The following is a 24,124-nucleotide window of genomic DNA, read 5'->3' as shown; positions in this document are numbered from 1 at the left end:
AATATCTCTGTCCCAAGGAAGGTAAAAGGTTAAAAAGTCAAAAATCATGATTTGATTTTTTATTCAAATTTTGCCGGAAAAATCTGTTGTTGATGCTTTCCCGTTCACTCTCATTGGTCAATTTGCACAGGCTTTAGAGGCCCTGTCAACGATCTCCATCTTGTCGTCATCAGCTTCATCTTTCTTCGTCTTTTTTTTTCTTCTTTCCTCTCTCGTTACGTTCCAACTTCCACTATAGGTTGGAGCTGAAGTGAGACCTGAAGAACTTCCACGACAACTCTGTGGCGAGACATGAAATGTGTAAAACAATTGTTCATACCTTCGGCCACCTCTTAATTGAGACTTTTTTTTCAGTAGCGATTGAGGGTTAGTGGCGAACAGAGTGATTAAATGGTTCTGATCTTTTGTAACCTTTTTGATGTTCTTATTCTAGTCTATTCTTCCAATCTCAATTAGACAAAGATCGATTATACCTATTGTGACAAAGATCGATTATATTAAGCCTGACAACCAAGCAACTGTTTTTCAGTTGGCCACAATGCTGAGACTTGGAGACAAACTCCTTTATTGGTCATTCACATGTTGGGTCTCAAATTAGTGGGATCGATGAAGGCCCGACCGATTGACACCTCTAGTTAAGAACAAGCTGGAAAGTATGAAAACACTATTGTATACATGAATATGGCATAAAGCATCAAAAACACGAATATTAGACTTGAAACATGTTCTAAAGCGTGCAATATAATAAACAGAGAATTAACATGATAAAAACCAAATATAAACTCTAAGAAATTTGTGCGCATGCAAAAGACCAAAATAGCCCTAGGCATAGGAATGACCTAGGGAAGGAGAAACTTAAGGTATACGAAAGGGAAACACCCTATACGAAAAACCAGTGGTGAAAACAAATAAACACATGAAAAAAAAAATTTGATAAAAACATCATCGATCAAGGACATAAAAATCCAAATCAAACGATAAAAACAAAAGCTTGAAAACAAAGGCAGCACAACATGAAATATATCAACTAAACGGAGAAAAAGAGTTTACAAAAATCTTGAGAAATCACACTAGAAAGGTAAGAGATAGATCTAAACAATAACATAAAAACATCTAAAAGAAATTACGAAAACATGATTTGAAACATGGCACATCGTCGATGTCCTGCAGAGGGCAGCACTGACGCACCCTTAGTAAACAGAGGATACCTAACCATGCAGTTGATGAAATTGAATGAAAGCGATAGAAAAAGTAAGAAAATTCACTTGTTTAAACTTTCGTGATGGGTATCAAAAGGTTGGAGTAGCTTAGGCTCAGGTTTGGAGAAGCTCAAATTGGGACTGTTGCAAGGACTTGTGGAAAATCAAAGCTCTCTCTTTTGGGACTCTCTTGTGCTTTTTAGACTTTCTCTAAGGTGTCAAGCATTCTTCAAAAACAAACGAGGGGTCTCTTTTTTATAGCCTAGGGACGACCCACATCCAAGGCACACATTCCTTATCCTGACTCATAGAGAACAAGAAGTGCCAGCTCTTGGCATGGTCGCAGCTACCAGTATAGTAGAGCGCTGGCCTAAGTCAAGGGAAAGACCACTATTTTGACTCTTTCCCCCCCCCCCCCCCAATTGGACTGATACACATCTTGTTATTCCCCCCACCCCTCGTCACCCCCACCCCAGGTTGTTCTTCCTTGAGTTGGCATGCCAACCCAACTCTTAGAGAACTCCTTAGCTTTAAGGGGATTAGCCAGTTTTTGGTGGTGATGGATACAAACTCCATCAAACAACTTTGGCAAGGATTGTACCGGATTCCAACACTAATGGAAACTTCTACCACGTTCTCTATGGCCTGCCTCTAAAAGTGTCTAGGTGAGTTTTAGGGTCTGCAAAGGTGAGATGAGTTATTGCAAACATGGAGTTAAAGAGTCCACAAATCTTCAAATACCCCGAATCCAGCTGCAAAATCATTCTGGATGGTACTCAACAGGGTTTGGTCGGCATTAACCTTAGTTCATCTGGTACCCGTCCTAGTTAACTCAACGGTTGGCTAAGACTGGCACTAGAGGTTAAGCCCGGTTCAAGTTTGAACTTGAGCCAAAAGAGGGTCTTGGTTCTTTGTGGGGGGGGGGGGTTTGGTATAGGTCTTTTTATGCATGACAAAGCCATTTTCTATGAGTTTCAAAACACATTCTTAACACATTTTAAAATCCTAAACCATAGGAGGATTTGGAATGTTGTTGGGGTAATACCCGTACCCAAAAATGAGGGATAATTTGGACTTCTCCCTGTTGCCATAGATTTTGAGCCAACACCAACTATGGATCTTGATTTTTGATGTGGGACCATTTGATTTTGAGGTGAGTTAATAATCTTATAAGATAGTTAATAATTTTATAAGTTAGTCGATGAAATAAGTGCATGATTGTAATAAGGAATTATCCAATGTATTGGTAGTGTAGCTAAGATTTTTTTTTTTGTTTTTTACAAATCTAGTTATCTAGTTAATAGCTGGTTTAGTAGTTCTGAGTTATGACTACATGTGGGTGTGAGGTCAAAGGTTGAAGTCTATTTACATGCATTGAAGGGGATTTTATGTTTAAGGACTTTATTTTGATTCCTAGTCTTTTTAACTAACTTCTTTTTGGATAATCATACTTTGAAAACGTCTAGAATGGCTATCTTTCTCTCTTCTCCCTCGCACTCCCTCTAAGGCATGTGCACCGTTCCGTTTTCTCTTCCACCATAAGCTAGTTGTCACATCTTTCTCTCTTCCCAAATCTGTCACCTCGTTTTTAGCTCCTTCCTTCTAGTTTCTCTCCTTACTTGGATGGGGTTTGGGGTTAAGGTTCACGCGACAGTGTTTTTGCTAGGGCACCTCATATCCATCTTTCCTCTCCTTCCCTTTATCTCTCCTGTTCTTTACCTCATTTCTTTTGACCCAGTGGTTGGTGATCATATCCAGGCTTTTCTTTCTGCAACTCTGGTGGGATACTTTTTTCTTTCTAACTCCATTTTGTTTTCCGTTGCTCTCGTCCCTATTTGGTGACGTATCATTTTTCTGATTTTTTGTGGTTTGTGCTCTCAGATCTAAGCGGAATCTTTTCTCTTTGTGGTTTTCCTTGCCGTCCCAGAATGGTGACGTTTTGTTTGGTTATGTTGTTTTGTTGTTCCTATTTTTTGATGTCGTCCCTTTACAACCCATCTGTTTACGTTTTCTTTATCAACTTTCTTTGTAACTGATCTTTGCCTTGTTTGTTTAGCCTTGCCTTCAAAATGTCTTCTAGGGCATTCGGTTACCGGCATGATGCTAATTTTAGGCGTTCGACAAGACATAATTTCTCACTGAAGAATGATCCCTCAATTTCTCGATCTGGCAGACTAGATCAAAGGAAGCAATAACAAAGAATCAAACGCGTAAGTCACTCTTGGATTGCACTTTTCATGATTATGCAATTGGTTTCCCTAAACCACCAAAAGAGGTTTCGGTACTTTTTTGGGAAATCTTTGGTAGCCATTTGGAGCTCTGTCCATCAAATGCTTTGATAAGGGAAGCTTCTCGATTGAGTGTTGTCTACCTTCCCAACGCACTGCACTTATGAATCACGCACCTTGGTGGTTCGAAAACCATCTTCTGCATCTTGTTAAGCATTCAGTGGATGATCCATATTGTGTGTTTGAACGCAATAGGGTTCTCCTTTGGGTTCAAATCCATGATATTCCCCAATGTCGATTCAATAGTAGCACTATTCGGTGCTCTCTTGGTGATGTGGGTCGGCCTTTAGATTTCATGCTCAACCCTGTGGAGTTAGGACTTCTAGTGAGCACTGCGAGCGTAAAGGTAATTATTGACAAGAGAAAACCCATTGTGATTTTCACTTCTAATGTAGACTCCTTGGGAACTTCATACTTTGTATGATTCAGTTACAAATTGCAATTTCTCTGCTTCTGCTGTGGTCATATATACCACGACATGTCTCATTGCCCCTACATCCGAGGGAATCCAGTGCCTCCCCTGCCACCATTGGGTTTTTTCAATAATGCCTTATCTCCCCCTTGATGATCAACTTTATTTCTGGTCTGATCCGTGCATCGGATCTATCTGCCATAGTCTCTTTATCCTCGTCTGATATGGATATATCCACCAATGCTATAAATCATGATCATGGACAACTGAAGTGAAGAAACCAGTCCCGGATATCAATACAGCAAGCTCCTCTTTTCAACAGCAGATGAATGCTGAAAGTCCTTTGGTGTTTGATCCTACTTTCTTCCCATCAATTGAGAAAAACTTCATTGCACCAATGCCATCTCTGTTTTCTATGGTAGAATAACTGAATTGGGTTATCCTTGAACCTGCATCTGTGCCACATCCTCCTACTGCAATTGCATGTCAAGGAACTTTTGTGGCATCCTCCTCTGTTCAACATTACGATTTCAAACACTGCGGGGTTGACTTTATCAGGAACATGCTTATCTTCCCAAGTGCTTTCCTCTAATACCACCAGTGCTGGTGTCTTTGTGGGAAATCCTAGCTCTCTACCCGCTTCAAAGAAAAGAAAGTTAGCTCAGCCAAACTGGAGTAGCTCGATCTTTTCTGAATTCTTAGTGATCAAGAACTCTCTTTCATATTCACTTCTATCCTTAATTGATCCACGCGCCTTAATCTCTGTGCTAAAAAAATGGCTTACAAAATTATCCCCTTTTGGTTATGAGGAAGTATGTATCACTTCTATCTGGTTTGCTATTATATATTAGTATGAGCTAATTGTAGTACAAGGATACAAACCATCACAACTTACAATTCTAACTCAGCAACGAACTTTAATTAGTTTTGGTTTGAACATTAATGAGTTAAATTTAGTTTAAAGTTTTGAATGCCATGCTTATATACATTTTGTTTATTTATCATTACGAGAATGTTCCCTACACTTCTCGAGTGCAGTTTCACGCGAATAAAGGAACCACCTTTGGAATCTGACAAAAGGGGAGGGCATTTATGAGACATCACCCTCTCACATGAATAGTGATATGAGAGGCCAGTAGGGGTGTCAACTGGTCGGGCTTTGTCTGTCCCAGTCAGGCCTGGACGAGCCCAGTAGGCCTTCAATTGGTCTCGGGCTATAATTGGGTACTAGAATCAAGCCTTAATTGGGCTGGGCTTGTTTAACTCTAAACGGTCCTTAAAAGGGCTCTAAACAGTGCAACTCTAAAATTGGTCATATATTACCCCCACATAGGATCATATACATATGTCATTTAGTTGAAAAATTATATGAATAAATGAACTAAAATTGGTCATATATCAACCCAACCCACTTACCCCGAAGCAACTTAAAAAATTAGTTTGGATTCTCTAACAGAAATAGCTAAAGGGACTATGCATGCATGAATAAAACCCTCTTGAAGATGACTTCTAAAATCTTGAAAATAGAAGAAAAGAGTAATCTAGTACATTTAATGGAAAAACCATTGAGTCCTAATCCATTGAGCTAAACAAGCCCATAACCATTTACCAAAAAAAATAAGGCGTATGGCCGTTTACCCAGAAAGAAGGACCATAGCTCTAAAAATCGGAATTTTAAGGGATATTGAAGGGTAGGGTAGTAAGTGGGTGGGGTAGGCCGGGCGTATAAATGGTCGGTAAGGTTAAGTGCTTGATGGGTTAGGACCCCACACTTGGACCACTGATTATAAAACATATTGGGCTGGTTTGGACCAGGCTTTAATTGGGTGGACTCAATTAGACCTAGAATTGACACCCCTACTCAAGGAGGTGTGCAATTTCATTTTTGAGCTGACATTGTCCAAAATTGTTTTCATTATCATTATTGCAGTCTTATTAGACAATCACTTTCAAAATGTGTTTTTTGAGCTTGATTGATCGGTCTCGGTCCAACACAATTGTCGATAGATCCATAAATTAGAACCAACCAAAATTCGATTACTCAAGACCGATTAACCAAGTGTTCAAGACTATCGATGAGCCAAAATATGCTTCTACCCCAGGAAAAAAAAAAACAAAAAAAAAAAGAGCCAAAATATGCATAAACAATGACATAATTGACCAATTAAGGACTGGTTAAAGTCGATTAAAACCGAAAATCGAACCAGAGCCACCCAAAACCGACCGAAACCACCGGTTGACACCCCCAGACCCAATTCATCCCAAAACCCTAGAGCCCTTTCTTCGGTGCAACACTTCGCAAACGAGGTTATAGCTTCCTCTGTTTTGTGTAGAGGTGTTGGCGCCGAAGAGAACGAAGGCATCTGCGTAATCTGGATCAACCTTTCTTCTGATTCTCAGCCATGGTGAGTAAGATTATGTCGAGGCCCTCATTGTCTTCTTTTGATCACTGAACCGCATTATTCTTCATACACGTAGTCTTCTGCTTCTACCTTCTGCACTTCTGTGATGAGATACTGTTGCTTCAGTTGGATTATTTGGAAGATCCTCGTTGCTTTGCTTGATTTGAGCACTCTGTAAATATGATTGTCTGATAGCTCGTTCACAAGTTCATTTGAGGGGGGGGGGGATTATTGTTTTCTCTATTTCTTTGTTAAAAATTTGGAGCTGTTCTTCGATTTCGGTGTAGTGAAGAATGTTTCGCAAAAGTTGCACTTCAGTATTCATTCTATCTGACAGTCAGCTACCATGCCTTTTCTTAATTGATCTGGTATAATAGCTGCCACTACACGCAGTAGTTAAAATATATGGGAAAATTATTCCAAAAAGTTGAAAATCTGACTGCTTATATCATATCAACTGTATCAGTTAACAATCTTCTCCTCCCTTGGGCTTCACTGGAATATGATTTCAAGATATTAAAAGTTAGTTGCGAATGACCCTTGCTATTAGAGTCTACAATATCCAGAACCGCTTCTTAGAACAAGACTCCTGATTTCTGGCAGAGTTCAAGTCCATGGAGGGCTTATAATTTTCTGGTTGTTCTTATATGTTAGACTCCTAAATACTGAGATTTTGGAATAACACCCCATGCCTATCAGAATGATTTGCTGCATCCTCATTTTGGTCCTCCGCAGATGCTTCTTTGGTGAAGTTTTGTAGGAGCATCTGAACTTTGGGAAGCAGAGGAATGTGCTTAAGGTGGACATGATTGTGGAATTAATGTGCCCCAAAATATTGTCATACCATTGTGCAATTCTTTGATAGGTGTTCTCTGGAAATTCTATCCCTTGATAACTTGTTATCTTTGATATTCACCTGCAGCATACGTGCACTGTAAAATAAAGTTGATCTATCTAGCAAGTCATGTTTTTTTCCCCCCCGGGGCAAGGTATAGTATTTGGTATAGCATGCATTTTGTTTGTTGGAGAAGTATATTAATTTGCTTCTTTGGGAAGCTTTCCTTCTGGATGTTCATTGTGTGGTTTCCTTTGGCTTAGAAAAAATCATTTTGATTGGACATGTCGTTTACCTTGCCGAGCCTGTATGGTTTTGGTTGTGTAACCCATATAGGAGTGTCAGATATGGTTTGCAGAAAAAACCCAGGCTCCCATTGTGGCTACATTGTGAAGTTATAAGCGTCTAGGTGCTTCAGAAGGTTGGATGGGTTGGGGTTTAGGGTTCACCAAAGTTTACGATGCAGTAGCTGAAAGTATATTGTGTTTGGAGACCCAATCCTCAAAGAACGAGGTCTAGAAATACCAGTGCAAGCCCATATTCTGGTCCAACAGGAAAGCTGATGATAACACAATGGATAGTCCAGTATATAGAAATTGTTTGGAGGCCATAATTTTAATTGTCACAATTAATTTATGGTTGTTATATGCTTGGGAAGTGAGAGCCCTTTAATCCTTTATAGTTGAAATTAGATCTTAGAGAGTCTATAAATACAGTTTTTTTTTGTAACCACCATTGATTTAGTTGGTTGAATGAAATAATTTGAGTTTTATATGTTAATTATTGTGGCTCTTAATTTTGAGTTTTATATGTTAATTGTTGTTGTAGCATTCAGGCTCTGTTGATTTCTTCTTCTTCTCTGGTTTGATTCTCTCTTCTGAACTCTCTTCTTCCTTATATCTGTTCTCTTCTCCTGTCTTCTTGTTTATTCTTCTTCTTTATGTGATCCCGGATTCCAAAACTCTTAAATTTGGATCTCTGTGGCCACAGAACAGATAATTCAATTTTAAAAGGAACAGTGGCAATCTCGTAAATAAATCAAAATTTTAGAACCCTTTTAAAGAAGATTAACAAAACAGGGGCACAATGGGTATTAAATTCAAGAGGAAAGATGAAATTGTCCAACGATGAACTACATGCATCTATTTAAAGAGTTGTAAACTAGAAACCAAACCTATTCAAACTCTACTACTACTTGCTAACGACGATTATAATGGTAAAGAACAGTTGAGAAATAAATCCCAAACAAAAGAAACAATTTCTTATATAACCCGTTTGGACCGACTTGTTGGGTCAGGTCGGACCAACCTTGTAATGTAAGACTAGAACCAGAATAGGTCTAGTCCCAGGCAGGATCACATAGAAAGCCCTCCAGTAAACAAGAAATCATATGAGGGAACCAAGAGAACAACTCTAAACCCTCCAAATAGGATCCCAGGTAAAACTCCCAGTCAGATAGAAACTCGAAAATTAGTTGAGAATTCGAACTTCTTGGAAACACACCGAACTAAAGGAAACAGTAGATAATATGAAGGATAAGAACCCTTCAAAAGATGGGAATGATCCGATGAACGGTTTGGGAGTTTTTAAACAGCGATCTCACGGGCAAAGATCCCTGAGATGGAAAACTGAAATTAAATTCAATCCAACCAACAGATTGATCTGAAATTTGGACCAGACCTCAATCTCAGTAGATCAAACCAAAGCCCTAAGGTTTCACGATGATCCAAAAAGATGGATTAAAAATAATTTTGAAAACTCCAATTCTGAAGTAAAGAGAACTGGAAAAAAGGAGAAATTTTGGTAACTCACAATCCAGCAGGCAGAAGGAACATGAACAGTGGTCGAGTACGGTTCATGGCAAGTACTTTGACTTCCCAAAGTTTTATGGAAAACAGATCTAGGGTTTGCATTTTATTGCCCAAACAATATATGCTGAAAATACACAAAAACAGAGTATGCTGCAGGTTGATTTAAACTGAAATTAAATTCTGTTTAGGTCTTACCTGATATGAAGGATTGAATTTATGATGAAGGAACAATCAACTCTCTTGAAATCAGGTATGAAGCACTAGAAGCAACTATAAATTAAACTCAGAATGCAGAAGCAACCAGTAGTTGGCAGTAGAACAGAACAAAGGAAGAAGAAAACCTATCTCTGGTCTAGGGTATCTCACCCATTCTGTCTCTCACAAATTCTTAAGGCTAAGTAGCACGTAATAACTTCAATGCATTCAATCCTATCTGGCCTTGTGAGCCTTACATTGTATTTATAGACCGAAAAATAAACTCCTAATCAAGCAAAGAAAACTTAAAACATACTCCTACTATGAATAGGAGAGCTACTAAGTTATTACAATGTGTGAAATAAAATACAACTAATAAATAAGTAATCCTACTTGAACTGGGAATGGAACTATACTAATAACACTACTGCTAAGCCTAATCCCGTATGCCTACTTTGTACCCCCATTTTAGGCTCATTAAAGTGGCCAATTACAAAGAAAACCTATGGGATGAAAGGCCCAACACATACATAACCCAACCCAAAGCTTATTTCCAATAAAATAAGCCCCTTAGATGACTTATCTGCATCATCTTGTAACTGAATCACTTCTTCTTTTGCTGCTGTTTCTTTTCTTTTGTGCTATAGGCGGCACTTCTGTTTTGGTTCCAGTTTTAGCTTGCTTGAATTGATCATATCTTCTACATTCTAGATCTGATTCTTCTGAATTTTGATATATAAGGTTCTGCTGCCAAAATCTCTTGGCTTCTAAAATTGCTTTACAGTTTTCTAAACTTTGAATACAGATCTGGTATCTTTACTCTGTTTTCAGTGCTTTTCTGAAACCCATCTGTCACACCCTTTATTCTTACAGAGAATTTTGAGATCTCTTGGGGTTCGATAGAGTTGACTGATAGTATTAGTAGACCTTAATTTGAAACCAATCTGATTCCTCTTTTGATAGTCACTATTTTTATCTTGTTTTCTTCTCTACTTGGACTTATCAATCTCTTCTATCTTCTGGATTTCTTTTATTAATTTCTTTCCGGATTTACCCCTCAGCTTCTATTTATTCCCTGTTCTATTGTAAACCATTATCATTATTATTCTGCCCTTGTTTCCATTTTAATTCCAGTCATATCCTCTTCGTATATTAGTTCCATCTAAAATTAATTTTCTTCAAGGTGTTACTTCTGCTTTGCTACTTTATCGTTTCTGCAGTCATACTTGCTTATAAATCCTATTATAGGATCTACATCATTTTATAAGGTGGACTTATGCATAGGTGATATTCACCCCAGACTTGACCATTTGCCACACCTATATGATGGTTGAAATCTGCAGCTTCTATTTGTATGTCTTGCTATTTTTGAAATCTCTGTGCAGATTGAGCGTTAAACTTAAAGTAAAAGAATAATCCTTGGATGTGAACTCTTTCTTTTTTTATCAGATTCAACACAATTACTATTTCTTTACTAGGAGTAACTCTTATTGATACTTATTACAGCTGGGTGCTTGGACTAGTAATTTTGAGAATTATTCATTTGTGTTTTGATTTTGATTTTGATTTTTTGTTTCTTCTTTTACTCCTTGATCTTTCCATTGATGTTGTTGGTGGGTGGTCTACAGTCGGGACGAAAGAAGGTCAGGGAACCCAAAGAGGAAAATGTGACCCTTGGACCAACTGTTCGAGATGGGGAGCATGTTTTCGGTGTTGCCCATATCTTTGCATCATTCAATGATACATTTATTGTAAGCTAGCTTTTGTTACTTTTTCTCCACCCATTCTTTTAAGGTTCCTCAGGTTTTCAGGAACTCATGATTTCTTTGCACTTACAGCATGTGACTGATCTGTCTGGAAGAGAAACACTTGTTCGGATCACTGGTATGAAATATATTGAACTGCAGAGGAAGTTATTAACTTTGCTTTTCTTTTGCTTGAATGTTTGAATCAATTCATCCCTAAGGAAAATTTCGGATTCCAACCCAACAGGCAGAATAGTAGGGCCAGAATAAAGACCAGAATAGGATAAATCCAGTAACTAATGAACAGGTCGGCACTGCCTCAAATTAGTAACATTACTAGGTCTCCTTAGGTCCTTCAACTTCTCAAAGTAAGGCATCCATTATCAAGCCATCAAGGTCCTTTGCCTCAATTGCTGAAGCTTTAGGATCAAACCTTGGAAGATGTTATTTGAGAATTTTCTGTACCACTATGGAGTCTGCCAATGTCTCACCCAAGCCTCTGATAGCATTCACAACCTCATTCACCTTGAGCATATAACTTGCAATATCTTCATCTGTATTCATCTTCAGGCTTTTGAACTGTGCTCTGTGAGTCTCCAGCTCGGCCTTCTTGATTTTTGGCTCTCCCTTGTGGATGCTGACTAGCTTATACAATAAACTATAATAAAATAAAGTAATAAACCCCTAGTACATTTTTTGTAAAAAAGCTAAATGTAACCCTGCAAAAGCCTATCGTACCAGAAAAAAACAGGGGAAGCATGCGCTTTAAGGAAATGTAACATAACTGTATTAGTTCAACAAGAAGGCAAACAGAGATAACGAAACACTAATAAATCACAAAGAGAGGAACTCTTAAGAGAAAAAAAGAAGACGAGTCAAGGAACCAAACTACAGAATTTAGTAACCAACAGTTAAAGATCGATGTATATTAGGAAACAGCAAGATATCAAGGCAGGGAACGAAGCAGAAAAAAAAAAAACAGCTCAAACATATGTCTATACAACAGGAGAAAAGTTCATCCAGGACGATAGCTATCTATGCAACAAAACTTAACAGGCCGGGGACACGCATCCAAATCTAGTAGCATAAACTCAAAAGAAAGTGGAAACACACCCTTGGCTTTAATGGCCGAAGATAAGCAAAGAAGCACAAAGGAATCCACGAAAAGGAGTTGAGTACTGAGCTACCAGGTTCAAAGTCACAGTAGAGATCCTGGTGGGAAGGCGAAACCTGATCAGAAACAGGATCGGCTTCCTAATCTAGGTCCTCAATGAAAATGAGGGTTAATACCAGCACTGCTGGGAAGATCAATTAGAAATGAAACCGTACAACGTCGTGAATTAGACACCCAGATGAGGCGTCCGCACAGTTAGGCTGGGTAGAACAAACAGAAATATCGCAAAATTATACCTCCTACAGAAACAACTAGATGCAAATAAAGGGAGCTGCAGAGACTAAGTTCAAGTCGTTGGGCGCCGGGATAGAGCGCATTGGAGCCAAACCTCAGGCTAGTTTAAAGGAAAGTGGGCTAGGAAACGTAGAAAATCAAGCTAGCAAGAACGAAGAGGAGAGTACTGACTTACAGAGCACCGAAGCGTACCTTCACCACCCACGAGGACCCCGACCAAAGAAGACAAGAAAAGTAAATACCAGCGAGCACCAAGATAGCAAGACCGGATGTGCTAATTGCAAACAGAAATCCACATATCTGGTATCAAGAAAACACAAGCTGGGAAACGTGAACCAGAAATCGTTAGCAAATAAACAGAGCACAAAGGCTCAATGACTCAGATCTTACGAAAATATTAGGGGTTTGTACACTGCAGCCCTACTTTGAAGTATCCACCAACCAAAAATGGAGAAGAGGCTTGGAGAAAGAGAAGGATTTTGTCCTCCGTACTTGATTTGTAGTCTCTCTACAACGAGAGCAGACATAAAACTTCAAAATTAATGAAGTGTAGAGTTTTTTAAAAGCAAAATAGAAACAATTAAAAATTCCCCCACACATGGACTGAATACACGTAGTATTAGCTTAGGCTTGGCCCATGAGGAACATGAAGACTTGGGCTTATGCTTGCTGGCTGTCTGGCCTGGGCTGGCTTTTCTCTCTTCTTTCTCCTTCGATCTACATCATTGCATGCTCCATAGGCATAAATCTATATTTTTTAATTCTTATTTATTTACTGAAATATACATCATGGTACTTAGCCTTACTCTAGATACTCTTAAAATACGCAAGAGCCTTACTCTAGTAGATACTCCTAGCATATACTGAATACTTATATCTATTGGGTAACCTAATGTGTATGCAGATCAAAATTCGTTAGGGGAAAAAGTGCTGGTCAATGAAGCTGTAATATTTCATTTGTGGACTTTAGGTTTCAGAATGATGTGGAGTTTTTATTTCCTCATCCTGGTATAAGATGGTAGAGGATTGATGTAATGTTCCTGATGTCTGACATGGTTCATTATTCCCATTCCAACAGGAGGCATGAAGGTCAAGGCAGACAGGGATGAATCTTCACCATATGCTGCCATGCTTGCAGCACAAGATGTTGCACAAAGATGCAAGGTGTGTATATTGGATTTTGGTTATCTATTTGATGTATCTTGGGATGGACTGTATCTTGTCTATATTAGGTACGCAGATGGATCTCCGGCATGTGTTTAGATGGATTGGAACTTTTCTCCAGTTATTGCATGGAAAAGGCTTTCTTTAGCTGTACATTTACAGGGACAAGTTGATCCATCTTGATAAATTTATTAGGATTACCCAGTGCTGGTCCACCGATGCGGGTCCTGAGAAGGGCGAGTTTGGAGTCGATCCTAACATTTGGCATTTTTGTACAAAGTGGCCACCCTCAAGAGTCGTACCTGGGCATTTCCCCTGGCCCCTGCCAGCTCGAACCTTTTATTATTGCTTTATGCAATGGACCTTTTGCTAAATTCATTAGCATTAGCATTTATTTTGATGTAGGGGCTCCATTTATCTAGAGTTAATCTTTTGCCCTGTTGGCAGTCACATCTAGAAAAGTTAGACAGGGCATGCTACTCTTTATCAGTCAGTAGCTGGATTTATTATTATTTTCTATTACCATGTAAAAACAAGGAATCTAGAACTACGTTGCGTTGTTATACTCTGCAACTGGTGGAAGCATATTAGCATCATTGATTATTATTTTCTGAAATTGTGAACTTTGTAGGAACTTGGAATTACTGCACTGCATATTAAACTCCGTGCAACTGGTGGAAACAAGACAAAGACACCTGGTCCAGGTGCCCAATCTGCTCTAAGGGCACTGGCTCGGTCTGGAATGAGAATTGGTCGAATTGGTATGGCCTTTACTTTTTGCAGTCAGTTCTGTGATTCATTTATTCAAACATGTGTTTTTTATAATAGATAAAAAGAGGACTAGGTTCTTGACTAATTTTTCAAATATGTTGTCTTTTTATGTTTCTGAAAAATTCGGTGATATCAAAGAAAATGTTTCTAGTAAATAGGTTTGTAATTGGACTGCAAAACGGCTATTGGATCTCTCTTGCCAGTGCTTTCTATGTTTTCTAATATTAAAACCATTTTGTACAAGGAAGACGCCAGACATACAAGACAGATGAACATTAACAATTTAACATCTCTCTGCCGGTTGCAAAAATTGCTTCACCTAATAAAGTTTCAATGCATTTGCTTTTATTTTGTTGGCAATGTGTTTTCTATATAGGCAGCTAATTGGGAGCTTTGTTTTTCCATTAGATGGTTGTTGTGACCAACTCTACACTTGTACACTAGGGCACTCTTTGGCTTACTCAATTTCATGCCCCATGTCAGCAGCAGGCTTGGTGTTGACTTTAGCATCATTCTTACTCTTCTCTGCTGGGACATTTACAGGGTTGAACGAAATGCGTTTACCCTTACATGTGAAAGTGCACTGATTTGATTGGCCTCCAATCATCACATCATTGTCGTAGAGCGATAGCCTACCAAGAAGCACATCTGTCATATGCATTGGAATGACGTCACACCAGATTTCTTCAATGTAGGAACCCAATTTTAGTTGAACTGGACACCTTTGGTTGACTTCTAAGGTGTTTCAATTGAAAAGAAAAACTGCACGAGGCTGTGGATGTTTCTCTTTTCAAAGATTTGCTCTCTGGGTGAAGAGATTTGAAACTACGTTCACACAGCTACAGTTGTCCACTATCACTTGCGCTAACTTGCACCCACTGCCCATTCTACTGTAGAAGATACAATGATGCCTCCAGTCTTTGCCCTATGATTCAGCAACCTGGATACTAATAAATCATAGAAGTGATTTAACTTTATAAATCAGATTTCCACTGTCATTCTCATCTGATGGCTGGTCTTCAGTATATTCCTTGAGGGGAAGCCCATCATTAATTTCAACGTCCTCAGTATCAAGTACAGCAACAATAACATTTGTACTCCGAGCCTTCTGTGGACGGAATTTGGATAAGTGCCGATATTTGTTGCAGTGATAGCACTTTGTTCCGTTTTTGGCATTCATGAGAGCTTTCCCTTTATCAGAATTATCAGCAAATGAAGGGGTGTTGTTCTATCTACCTGTGAATGGAGGTGGTCGAGTAGTAGCTGGTGCCTCCTGTACATCCTGGATTGATTTCCATAAGGTCTGACTGGAGTCTTTAGTATATCCTCTAACTTTAATGCTCTCTAATAACAACCTTAAAGATCATAGACAATAGTTGTTCCCATGGTTTTTCTGACCTCTGGTCGTAGCCCTAGTTTGTACTTAGATATCAACTGCATGTCATCTTCTTCCAATCCTAGCCGTGTCAACAGACCATCAAACTTATCTGTGTATTTGGACACAGTTTATGTACCTTGCCGTAGTATGTTCAGCTGATCATGCAGGCGAATCACGAAGGACTGTGGGAGGAGGTACTTGCCCTTTAGATCGATTTTCATATCATCCCAAGTAGTAATGGATGTGCCTTTATCTTGATTTCTTTATTCCTGTACAAGTTTAGTCTTGACTAACTTGATTTTTCTAGCTTCTGCCATGTCATACCAGTTGAAGTAGTCGTCAATCGCATATACCCAGTCAAGGAACACCTGTGGATCAAGCTTCTTGTTACTCTCCTTCAACTCTAGCTTTACCTTCTGTGAATCATCAGGTTGTCTAAAGGGAAAACCAGCGTTGTTGTCGAAGTATGTTCTCAGGTTTTCTCAATCGTACCCGGTGGTGTCTGTGGTGTAATAGCTCTCTGTGGCATCTTTCCCTTGTTTCGGTTGGTGTTCTGAGATGCAGCCTGTGTAGGGTAATGCTCCCCTCTATGGTCCTCTGGAGTGGGTTGTTGTGGGACAATGTAACAACACGTAGCGCAATGTTCAGATGTTGTTCCATAGATACCATTCGATTAGACAGACTCTTGAACATATCAGCCAACTGTTGCATTGAAACTTGATCTCTTCAATCTGTAGAGTTGGAATTTGGAATTTTAGAGTAGTCATAACTCTTATACCAATTTGATGGGGTAGGTAGGATGAACCTTAGGTTCAGTTTACACACTCCTCTTACAAGATCCCAAGTAAACCCAAATCTGAAAAGTCAACAAAAGTCAACCATCTCAGATGTAGGTCAAACTTTAACCAACACTCGCAAACAGTTAAAATAGGTGATCCCCAGAATAGAGCAGTGATGTAAGGGCTGGATTAATCACAATGAAAGAATATTCAAATCTGAAAATCAAAACTCTCAAGAATAGGAGAAATCTAATTGCAGAAAATCAGAGACTCAGATCAGTCTCCAATTCCGGTCCAAGGTCAGTCCTGGTTGTTTCTTTCAATCCCGAAAATATAAACCAGATCCAACTGTTAGATTTAAGTATATAAATTAATCTTCAGATCTGGACTTATAACTGGGCAGATTTAGGAGAAACTTTATAGAATCAGATCTGTAGACCTGATCAGCTAAATACCCTGGTCGAATGTCTCTTTTAGGGAAACTTTGAACACAGAACACCCCTAAATCTAACCTTGATCTGATGGTCAGATCAATCTCAGGTGTCAATTCTGACCGTAAAAAGTCTCTAAGACAGAGCACCCATAGGATATAGTAATGACTTTTCTGATATAGGTCAATACCAACAGAATATTAGGATTTAATATCGACTGATAAGGAATTTAAAACATTGATGTGCAGAAAAAAACAGAGTCTAAGAAGATAGATAGCCATTGGCTTCCCACCAATAACCTAGACCAGAATCTCACTGTTCCCAAGGATCTCCCACCCTATACTGAGTCTCATAGCAGCTCCATTGAAGAAGACGAGAAATCTCTATTGATCAAACCATGGGCAAGCCCCCTACAATCTGTTTTTACATAGAAAAGCTAATAAACAATCCTAATCTGACTAGGAATGTAAATCCTATTTGCTAATAGCAACATAACTCAAATAGGAAACATAATTCTTAAAGGAAACAGCTCACGCCCAGCTGAGAGGGTTTAAAACTAATTAGACAACTTAAAAATAAAAGAGAGTCCTACTACACGAGACTCCCGCTACTGCGGGGTCTGGGTGGAGCAAATGTACTCCGCCTTACACCCGTTTTGTGGAGAGACTGTTTCCATGTTTCAAACCCGCAACCCGATGGTTGTAAACTTGTAATAGCGCAACTTAACCATTGCACCAAGGCTTGCCCACCTAAAATAAAAGACTAACTAATACTAAGTCCACAAATTGGGTTGGACTTAATCGCTATCTGGTTCTGCCTCTTCTTGCGTGAGTAAGTGAGATACTCTCTGCTTGCATCAGCCCCCGCCCCCGCTCCCGCTCCCTCCATCTCCCCTCTCTCTCTCATCTTCCCTCTTTCCTTCTCTCTCATCTATCTCATCTCCCACCTCTCCCCCAAGACCCCACCCAACTCCGAAACTCTGCAACTGCATCCGCTCCTTAACCTACCCCATTTTTTCTGACGCTTTGAGCAGGTCTTCCAGGGGTAGTTGGAGGAGGCAAAGTTTTTTCTAAGCAAGTGCCTCAGGAGACATCCTAAAGAGTGATGGATTGCAGTTCAGCTCCCTAAACTTCCATTTCCGATGAGGGATGTGGCGTACTATTGCAAATTTGGGGTTCTATTCCTCAATTTCTCCTACAAGCATACTCGATCAAGGCTTTTGGGACTCGTTGGAGGAGTTGGATATAGAGACACCACTTCATGTGCTCAAGCGGCCTAGCGATTGGTATTGGATTCCTCAAATTCTTCGGTGGAAAGGATCTGTTGTTCCCAACCCCAAAGCTACTACCCAATTGGACGTGGAACAGGATTTGGGTTACAGTCAGAAGCAACAACCAATGTAGAACACAATGTTTCTATGTACGGTAAGGATCAAACCACAATACCAACCAACAAACCCGTGGAGACTAGAGGGTTGGCTTATACGGTCTGGATAAGTGATGGAGGGCTGGAGTTGTTTGGAAGAAGCTCCTCTGCCATTATGGAAATGAACATTCCATTCATTACAATAGAAATAGTAATAGTATCGGTAGTACTACAATGAACGGGACAAAGGGTGGTGATCTGCGAGGGTGAGCTAACTCCAAAACCTCGTCCTCAGTTCGGATTGCAGGCTGCAAGTTGCCTACATGAAGTCGAAGTCGCTAGTAATTGTTGTCAGCCATACAACGGTGAGTTTGTTCGTAGGTCTTGTACACACCGCACGTCACACTATGGGAGCTGGCCATGCCCGAAGTCATTACCTTTAATCGCAAGGAGGGGGATGCTGAAGGCAGGGCTAGTGACTGGAGTCTTGAGTGAAGTCATAACAAGGTAGTCGTATTGGAAGGTGTCGCTGGATCACTTCCTTTTTTCAGGGAGAGCTAATGCTTGTTGGGTATTTTGGTTTGACACTGCTTCACTCCTAAAAAGAAGCGAGCTACATATGAGCGAAGCTTGGAGATGGAAGTCTTCTTTCGTTTCTCAACGGTGAAGACCAAGCTCATGAGTTTATTATCCTAGGTCCGAACAAGTTGATAGGAGCCCCCTTTTTATGTCCTCATGTCCCTCCCGTGTGGCAACATGGGGTGCAAAAAGGAAAGAGAGGGATGGGGTTTCTCTCCCTTTTGGCAAAAGGGTGATCTTTGAATAGAAAAAAGAATGGATTTGCCGGGTCCCAAATGAATTGGCTCATTCGAAAAAAAGCCTTGTTCTTTGGAAGATCTATCTTGTGTCTGGTACTGCATGGTTCCATCTTGCAAGAACTGCGAATCATTCTCTTGAAGCTCATCCTTTTTACGATAAATGATCGGCTTGCCCCAAAATGACCTGGCCCAATAGGGAAATCGCAATTCATTGGGCCTTTCGATACAATCAAATAGATTGCCACAAGGACGTCGTATTCTAGGAGCTCAAACTATATGATTGAATAAATCTTCCTCTATCTTTTGCTGGTTGAGGGCTCGTTCCCCTTCTTCAAACTCGGATGCGTATTTTTCATATTGAAATCTCAGATCAATGATAGAACAAGATTCATTTTGCATCATATCTAATGGATTCCTTGGTTCGGACTAAAGAAGCAATGTGACTTGATCATTATTATCAAACTGAATGCAATCTTTTTTTGTCCGTGAGGATCCCACCAGAACGTCTTCTACTTCTAATAGGCCATGAACTAGATCAGAATCATTCTCAACAAATCTATAAGAAGTGATCCAATTTTTTCATCGGGTCCAGGTAGAGACCAAAGATCTTGAGTGACCGATCCGGCAGAACAACTCAAAAGATAAAGAACTATCTTTAATTTCTTCATGCTCGTTCCAAGTTCGAAGTACTATTTGTACAAAAAAGAATCCCCTTCCTTACATGAGTTATTCATATAGATAGATTTAGGATCTATGGGGCAATTACTTAGAAGTACATTTTGTGCAACGGCCCTTCCTATCCCATAAGCACATCTTAATATCTCAGCTCCCGCTCTTAATTAAAAGTTTTCCGCTAAATGCTTTACTGTTCAGATTGAGATGCTTGTGTGAATGTATAAGCCATGAGAACTGGCAGCGTCGGATGCTGGGGGAGATGGAGATACGAATGACTCCTCAAGAGGGTGATAGCTAAATGGTGGAAGAGAGAAGTGTTTCCATGTTTCCAACCATATTTCTAACCTGCAGAAATGGTCCTTAATAAGAGAGACTCTCTCTCTCTCTCTCTCTATATATATATATATATATATATGGGCTGATGGTCTGTCTGCTGCAGCACAGTCTGCACCCTAGACACATGGGCTAGGTATTTCTGCCATTCAGGGGGGTTGGGGCAGTCATTTTGCCCACCCCCTGTGTGTCTGTGCGCAGCTTGTACCCCCGGCACAAAGAACATTTGGCCAATATATATATATATATATTTCTGACTCAGACATAATATGCTGCAGACTGATTTTACCTGGTAATTTCAAAGAAGTCCTGGCTGAATAATGTCATTACTCAGTTTATTTCAGGAAATGATAGCGTTGAACAATTTTTGCATGCTTTATGTGCTATGTTCCTCGTCGTTTCCCTCTTGCTGTGTGAACTGCCTGGAGAGACTTGATTCTCAAGTCTAGAACCAAATGGCTGGATACTTTGCTAAAAATTCGAATATGTGGGATAATTTATTGTTGACTTGTTAATTGAGTTCTAGTGCTTGAAAGGAGGACCTGTATGTTCAAGTTATAATGTTTTATTTTTTTTGGGGTTTTGAAATGTGATTTTCTGACTAATGTTCTTTGTTTCAGAGGATGTCACCCCAATTCCCACCGACAGCACCCGAAGAAAGGGTGGGAGAAGAGGGAGGAGGCTGTAGTTTTCTTTATCCAGCCATCAAGAATGTTTGGTTAAGCAGTTCCTTGAGCCTCTTTTCTTTTGGGGAAAAGCTATGAAAATTTTACAGCTGGTAGGAACTCCAAGTCCAGGCTAATGTCATATGGTGATATCGTTGGTCTGTTCTTGTGACATTTTGGGATGTGATACAATTTACATGGTAATCATTGGTACCTTAGGTTGAAATCCATTTCTTATTTAGAGAGATTGTTAGGACTCAGGACCTTAATTTGAATATGGTAAAGATTGAGTTTGGATGTTATAATCCATGGAGTGCCGTTTAATAGGCTTGATTTTGATATGGGAAACACTCTCCGTTTTTGTGTTTTTTTTTCTCCGGTACAATGGGAAAACACAGAGTACTGTTTTCCTCACGTGGTTTTTTTATTTTTCTCTCATGTTCTGATCATGTGGGCCTATACGAATGATATCGTTATCCGTACTGTCATTGGTGTGGCATGCAGATTCCTCTTTACATGGGGTTGTTGAGAGCCCTCTCTTTTTTGATACAGTTATGTTTTTGTTTGTCAAAGTTGTTAGTGTGTGGTTACTGAACAAGCGGGTGGTTTACTGTAATTTCAGATAAATGGGTGTTTTACTCGTTATTGTGCTGTCTTAATTAGCATCGCAGTTTCTGCAATTTTGTTGATGCTTCGGGGATTTGCATGTTTGGAAGGCCTACTAAGATAACGAGAAAGCATAACAAAAATGGAGGGCTTGTCCATCTCAAAATATTGCCTCCACCCCCCCACCCAAGCACCTTCAATGGTCTACCTATAACCATTGAGAATATCAATCTTTAACCAAGTTATGGTCTTGAAAATATTTGAAAATGATGGTAAACATTACTGTTAAAGCTCACTCAGAATATCGTGGCCATTGCAAGTCAATCTAGTTCGTATGACCTACGCAGAGCAAGTCAGCGACGGATCCTATCAATCTCCACTGGAGTCCAATGGTTCATTTTCTTACTAGTGGGTGTGAGATTTTCTTACCTAAGAGCATCCCAGCGCACGAGTCTCTCATTGCTGTAGACGGAGGGGCACATGTATACAGCCTCGCCCTCACTACATGGAGTGGTTGTTTCCAAGTTCTGAACCTACATCCTGATGATTGTAATAGTACAGTTTAACTGTTACACCATGGGTACCTAATTCTTGCTTAAGGATGTATGCAGTGCACGAGGCTCCTGCCAGTATGGGTTGTGGGGAGGATCATAATGTACGCAGCCATACCACTGGGGCCTGATTCTTACCTGATGTTCAAAAAATCAGTAGGTGATTGTAGGCACGTTAGTGCAGGTTTCAAGTTTCCTATTTTATGATACTTCCGGCTAGTATTCACTATCCTTGCTCAAAGCTCAGTCCCTCCGCTTTGATGAAAATTGCAAGTAGTCTTTGCATGGTCTTCTCTTCTCAATTAAGTGTTGGAGTGGTGCCAAAAAACAAAAAATTAGTGTTTGAGAATCAAAAGTGCTAAAGCATAAAGTAAATTATTGTGAAAAGAATGCCACTTGGTCGTGTGCTGTGACGTGTATCTGCACCCAGACACAGCCGGGCTTGAAATGACCGTCCAATCCCCATGGAAAGGCAAGAGTGTGTCAGTGTTCTTTTCCCTAAATTATTAGACAGACTCTGGCTATCTTTATTGGAGACTCCAAATTCAAGTCAGACCTAGAAAAGCAGGATATGTTGTATAATTATCACTCTCGACCACCCCTTTCATTAACAAAAAAAATGTTTTTAGATGGATTCCATGCTCCAAATATCCCAACTTTCAGATAGGTTCAGCCTTAGATGCAAATTTTTTGCATCTGCTCTAGCCTTGATGCTCATAAGTTGCTCTGATGGAAAGCATCAAGACAATGAGGGGAAGGGAAGGTTGAACTGCAGAAGAGGGAGAAGGGTTTAGAGAGAGAGAGAGAGAGAGAGAGAGAGAGAGCAATATTTAGTTTCTTATTCGTCCATTATATTGAGAAGGGAAGGATTGAATTGATCCACCCTTTAGGTGATTTTATTGGCCATATGATTGGAATACATTGCCTCTCTTATCATCCTCTCTAAATATAAAATAAAAAGAAGAACATAGCCAACTGTATTTGAAAGAATATAGCCAGCCCAAATAAAGGAACATCACAGTCCAGAAGGGAGGGACAGATTTACTTGAAAGAACATAGCCAGTTGTACTGGCCAGCTTCGTTTCAGCCTCTCACACATAACATAAAATTTGAGAGACAATACTTGCTAGTACATTTCATCTGTTCATAACTTACCAATAAGAAGGGCTGATGTGTATAATCCCAACGGTTGAAAGTAGATGAATCGCCATATCTTACCTATAAGGAGGGTTGATGTGGCCAAGTCTTGGATGAAAGTATGAAGGATCTCCACATCTTACCTATAAGGAAGGCTAATGTGGTCAAGTCTAATTTGCATATATAAAGGAATTTCTTTACATCTTACCTATAAGGAGGGTTGATGAGGCTAAGCCCAATAGTTGGAAGTATGACGGATCTCCACATCTTACCTATAAAGAGGGTTGATGTGGTCAAATTTAATTGTTGCATGTATAAAGGAATCTATCTACATCTTACCTACAAAGAGGGTTGATGCGGTCAAGCTTAATGGTTACGTATGAAGGGATCTCTCTACATCTTACCCATAAAGAGGGCTGATGTGGCCACACTTAATGGTTAAAACTATGAATGAATCTCTACATGGTATTAGGGTATTAGTTGAGATGTCCGAGTTGGTCTAAGGCGCTAGATTAAGGTTCTAGTCCGAAAGGGCGTGGGTTCAAATCTCACTCTCAACAAAAAAAAGTATAATTTTTCATCCTGCCATTAACCCGACTCTTACCATATTCTATGGGGTAGCTTAATTTTGCACGTACCTAAAACTTAAAAACCCTAAAACCGGTGAGAAAACCCCCAACACCCAAAGACTCTAGTTCTTGCACCAAAAAAAGAAGACTCTCAATTCTAGGTTTTAGCAAACCATCTACTCTCAAGCACTCTGGTTTAGTTCATATCCATCAATTCCAGGTATCTTTAATCTCTCTTTCTTTCTGTGTGTGTGTGTGTGTGTGTGTGTGTGTGTGTGGATAAGATTTATAATCCGCAATTTCACAAATTTCTATTCATGGTGCTGCGTAATTCCTTTTTTTTTCTTTTTTCTTTTGCTTCGTTGCTTGTGACCTTATTAGTCTGGAATTTGAAAGACACTATTTGCTAGTACATTTCATCTGTCCATACCTTACCTATAAGAAGGACTGATGTGTATAATCCCAACCATTGAAAGTAGATGAATCTCCATATCTTAGCTATAAGGAGGGTTGATGTGGCCAATTCTTGGTTGAAAGTCTGAAGGATCTCCACATCTTACCTATAAGGAAGGCTGATGTCGTCAAGT

At 39.6% G+C, this 24,124-nt stretch overlaps 1 protein-coding gene and 1 non-coding gene across 3 annotated transcripts; both read left to right on the top strand.

Annotated features, from left to right (window-relative positions):
* Window positions 1-6,181: 6,181 nt before the first annotated feature.
* On the top strand, window positions 6,182-20,796 carry LOC122669634 (40S ribosomal protein S14). 2 transcript variants are annotated; one of them, XM_043866436.1, is made up of 6 exons: window positions 6,182-6,304; window positions 10,771-10,893; window positions 10,981-11,026; window positions 13,374-13,459; window positions 14,091-14,220; window positions 20,633-20,796. In XM_043866436.1, the coding sequence occupies exons 1-6, from the start codon at window positions 6,302-6,304 to the stop codon at window positions 20,695-20,697; spliced, it is 453 nt and encodes a 150-aa protein (XP_043722371.1). In that variant the 5' UTR covers window positions 6,182-6,301; the 3' UTR covers window positions 20,698-20,796. The 2 variants fall into 2 exon arrangements, with proteins under 2 accessions (XP_043722371.1, XP_043722370.1); XM_043866435.1 differs by having other exon boundaries at window positions 20,630-20,796.
* Window positions 20,797-23,447: 2,651 nt separating this feature from the next.
* TRNAL-AAG lies at window positions 23,448-23,528 on the top strand. Its single transcript has one exon. It is a non-coding gene; the product is annotated as a tRNA-Leu (tRNA).
* The last annotated feature ends 596 nt before the right edge of the window (window positions 23,529-24,124 follow it).

This window comes from Telopea speciosissima, chromosome 7 (genome assembly GCF_018873765.1).
Source record: "Telopea speciosissima isolate NSW1024214 ecotype Mountain lineage chromosome 7, Tspe_v1, whole genome shotgun sequence".
Classification (NCBI taxonomy): Eukaryota; Viridiplantae; Streptophyta; class Magnoliopsida; order Proteales; family Proteaceae; genus Telopea; species Telopea speciosissima.
The sequence above is the reverse complement of the archived record's forward strand: the minus strand, read 5'-3'. Positions and strand labels throughout refer to the sequence as shown.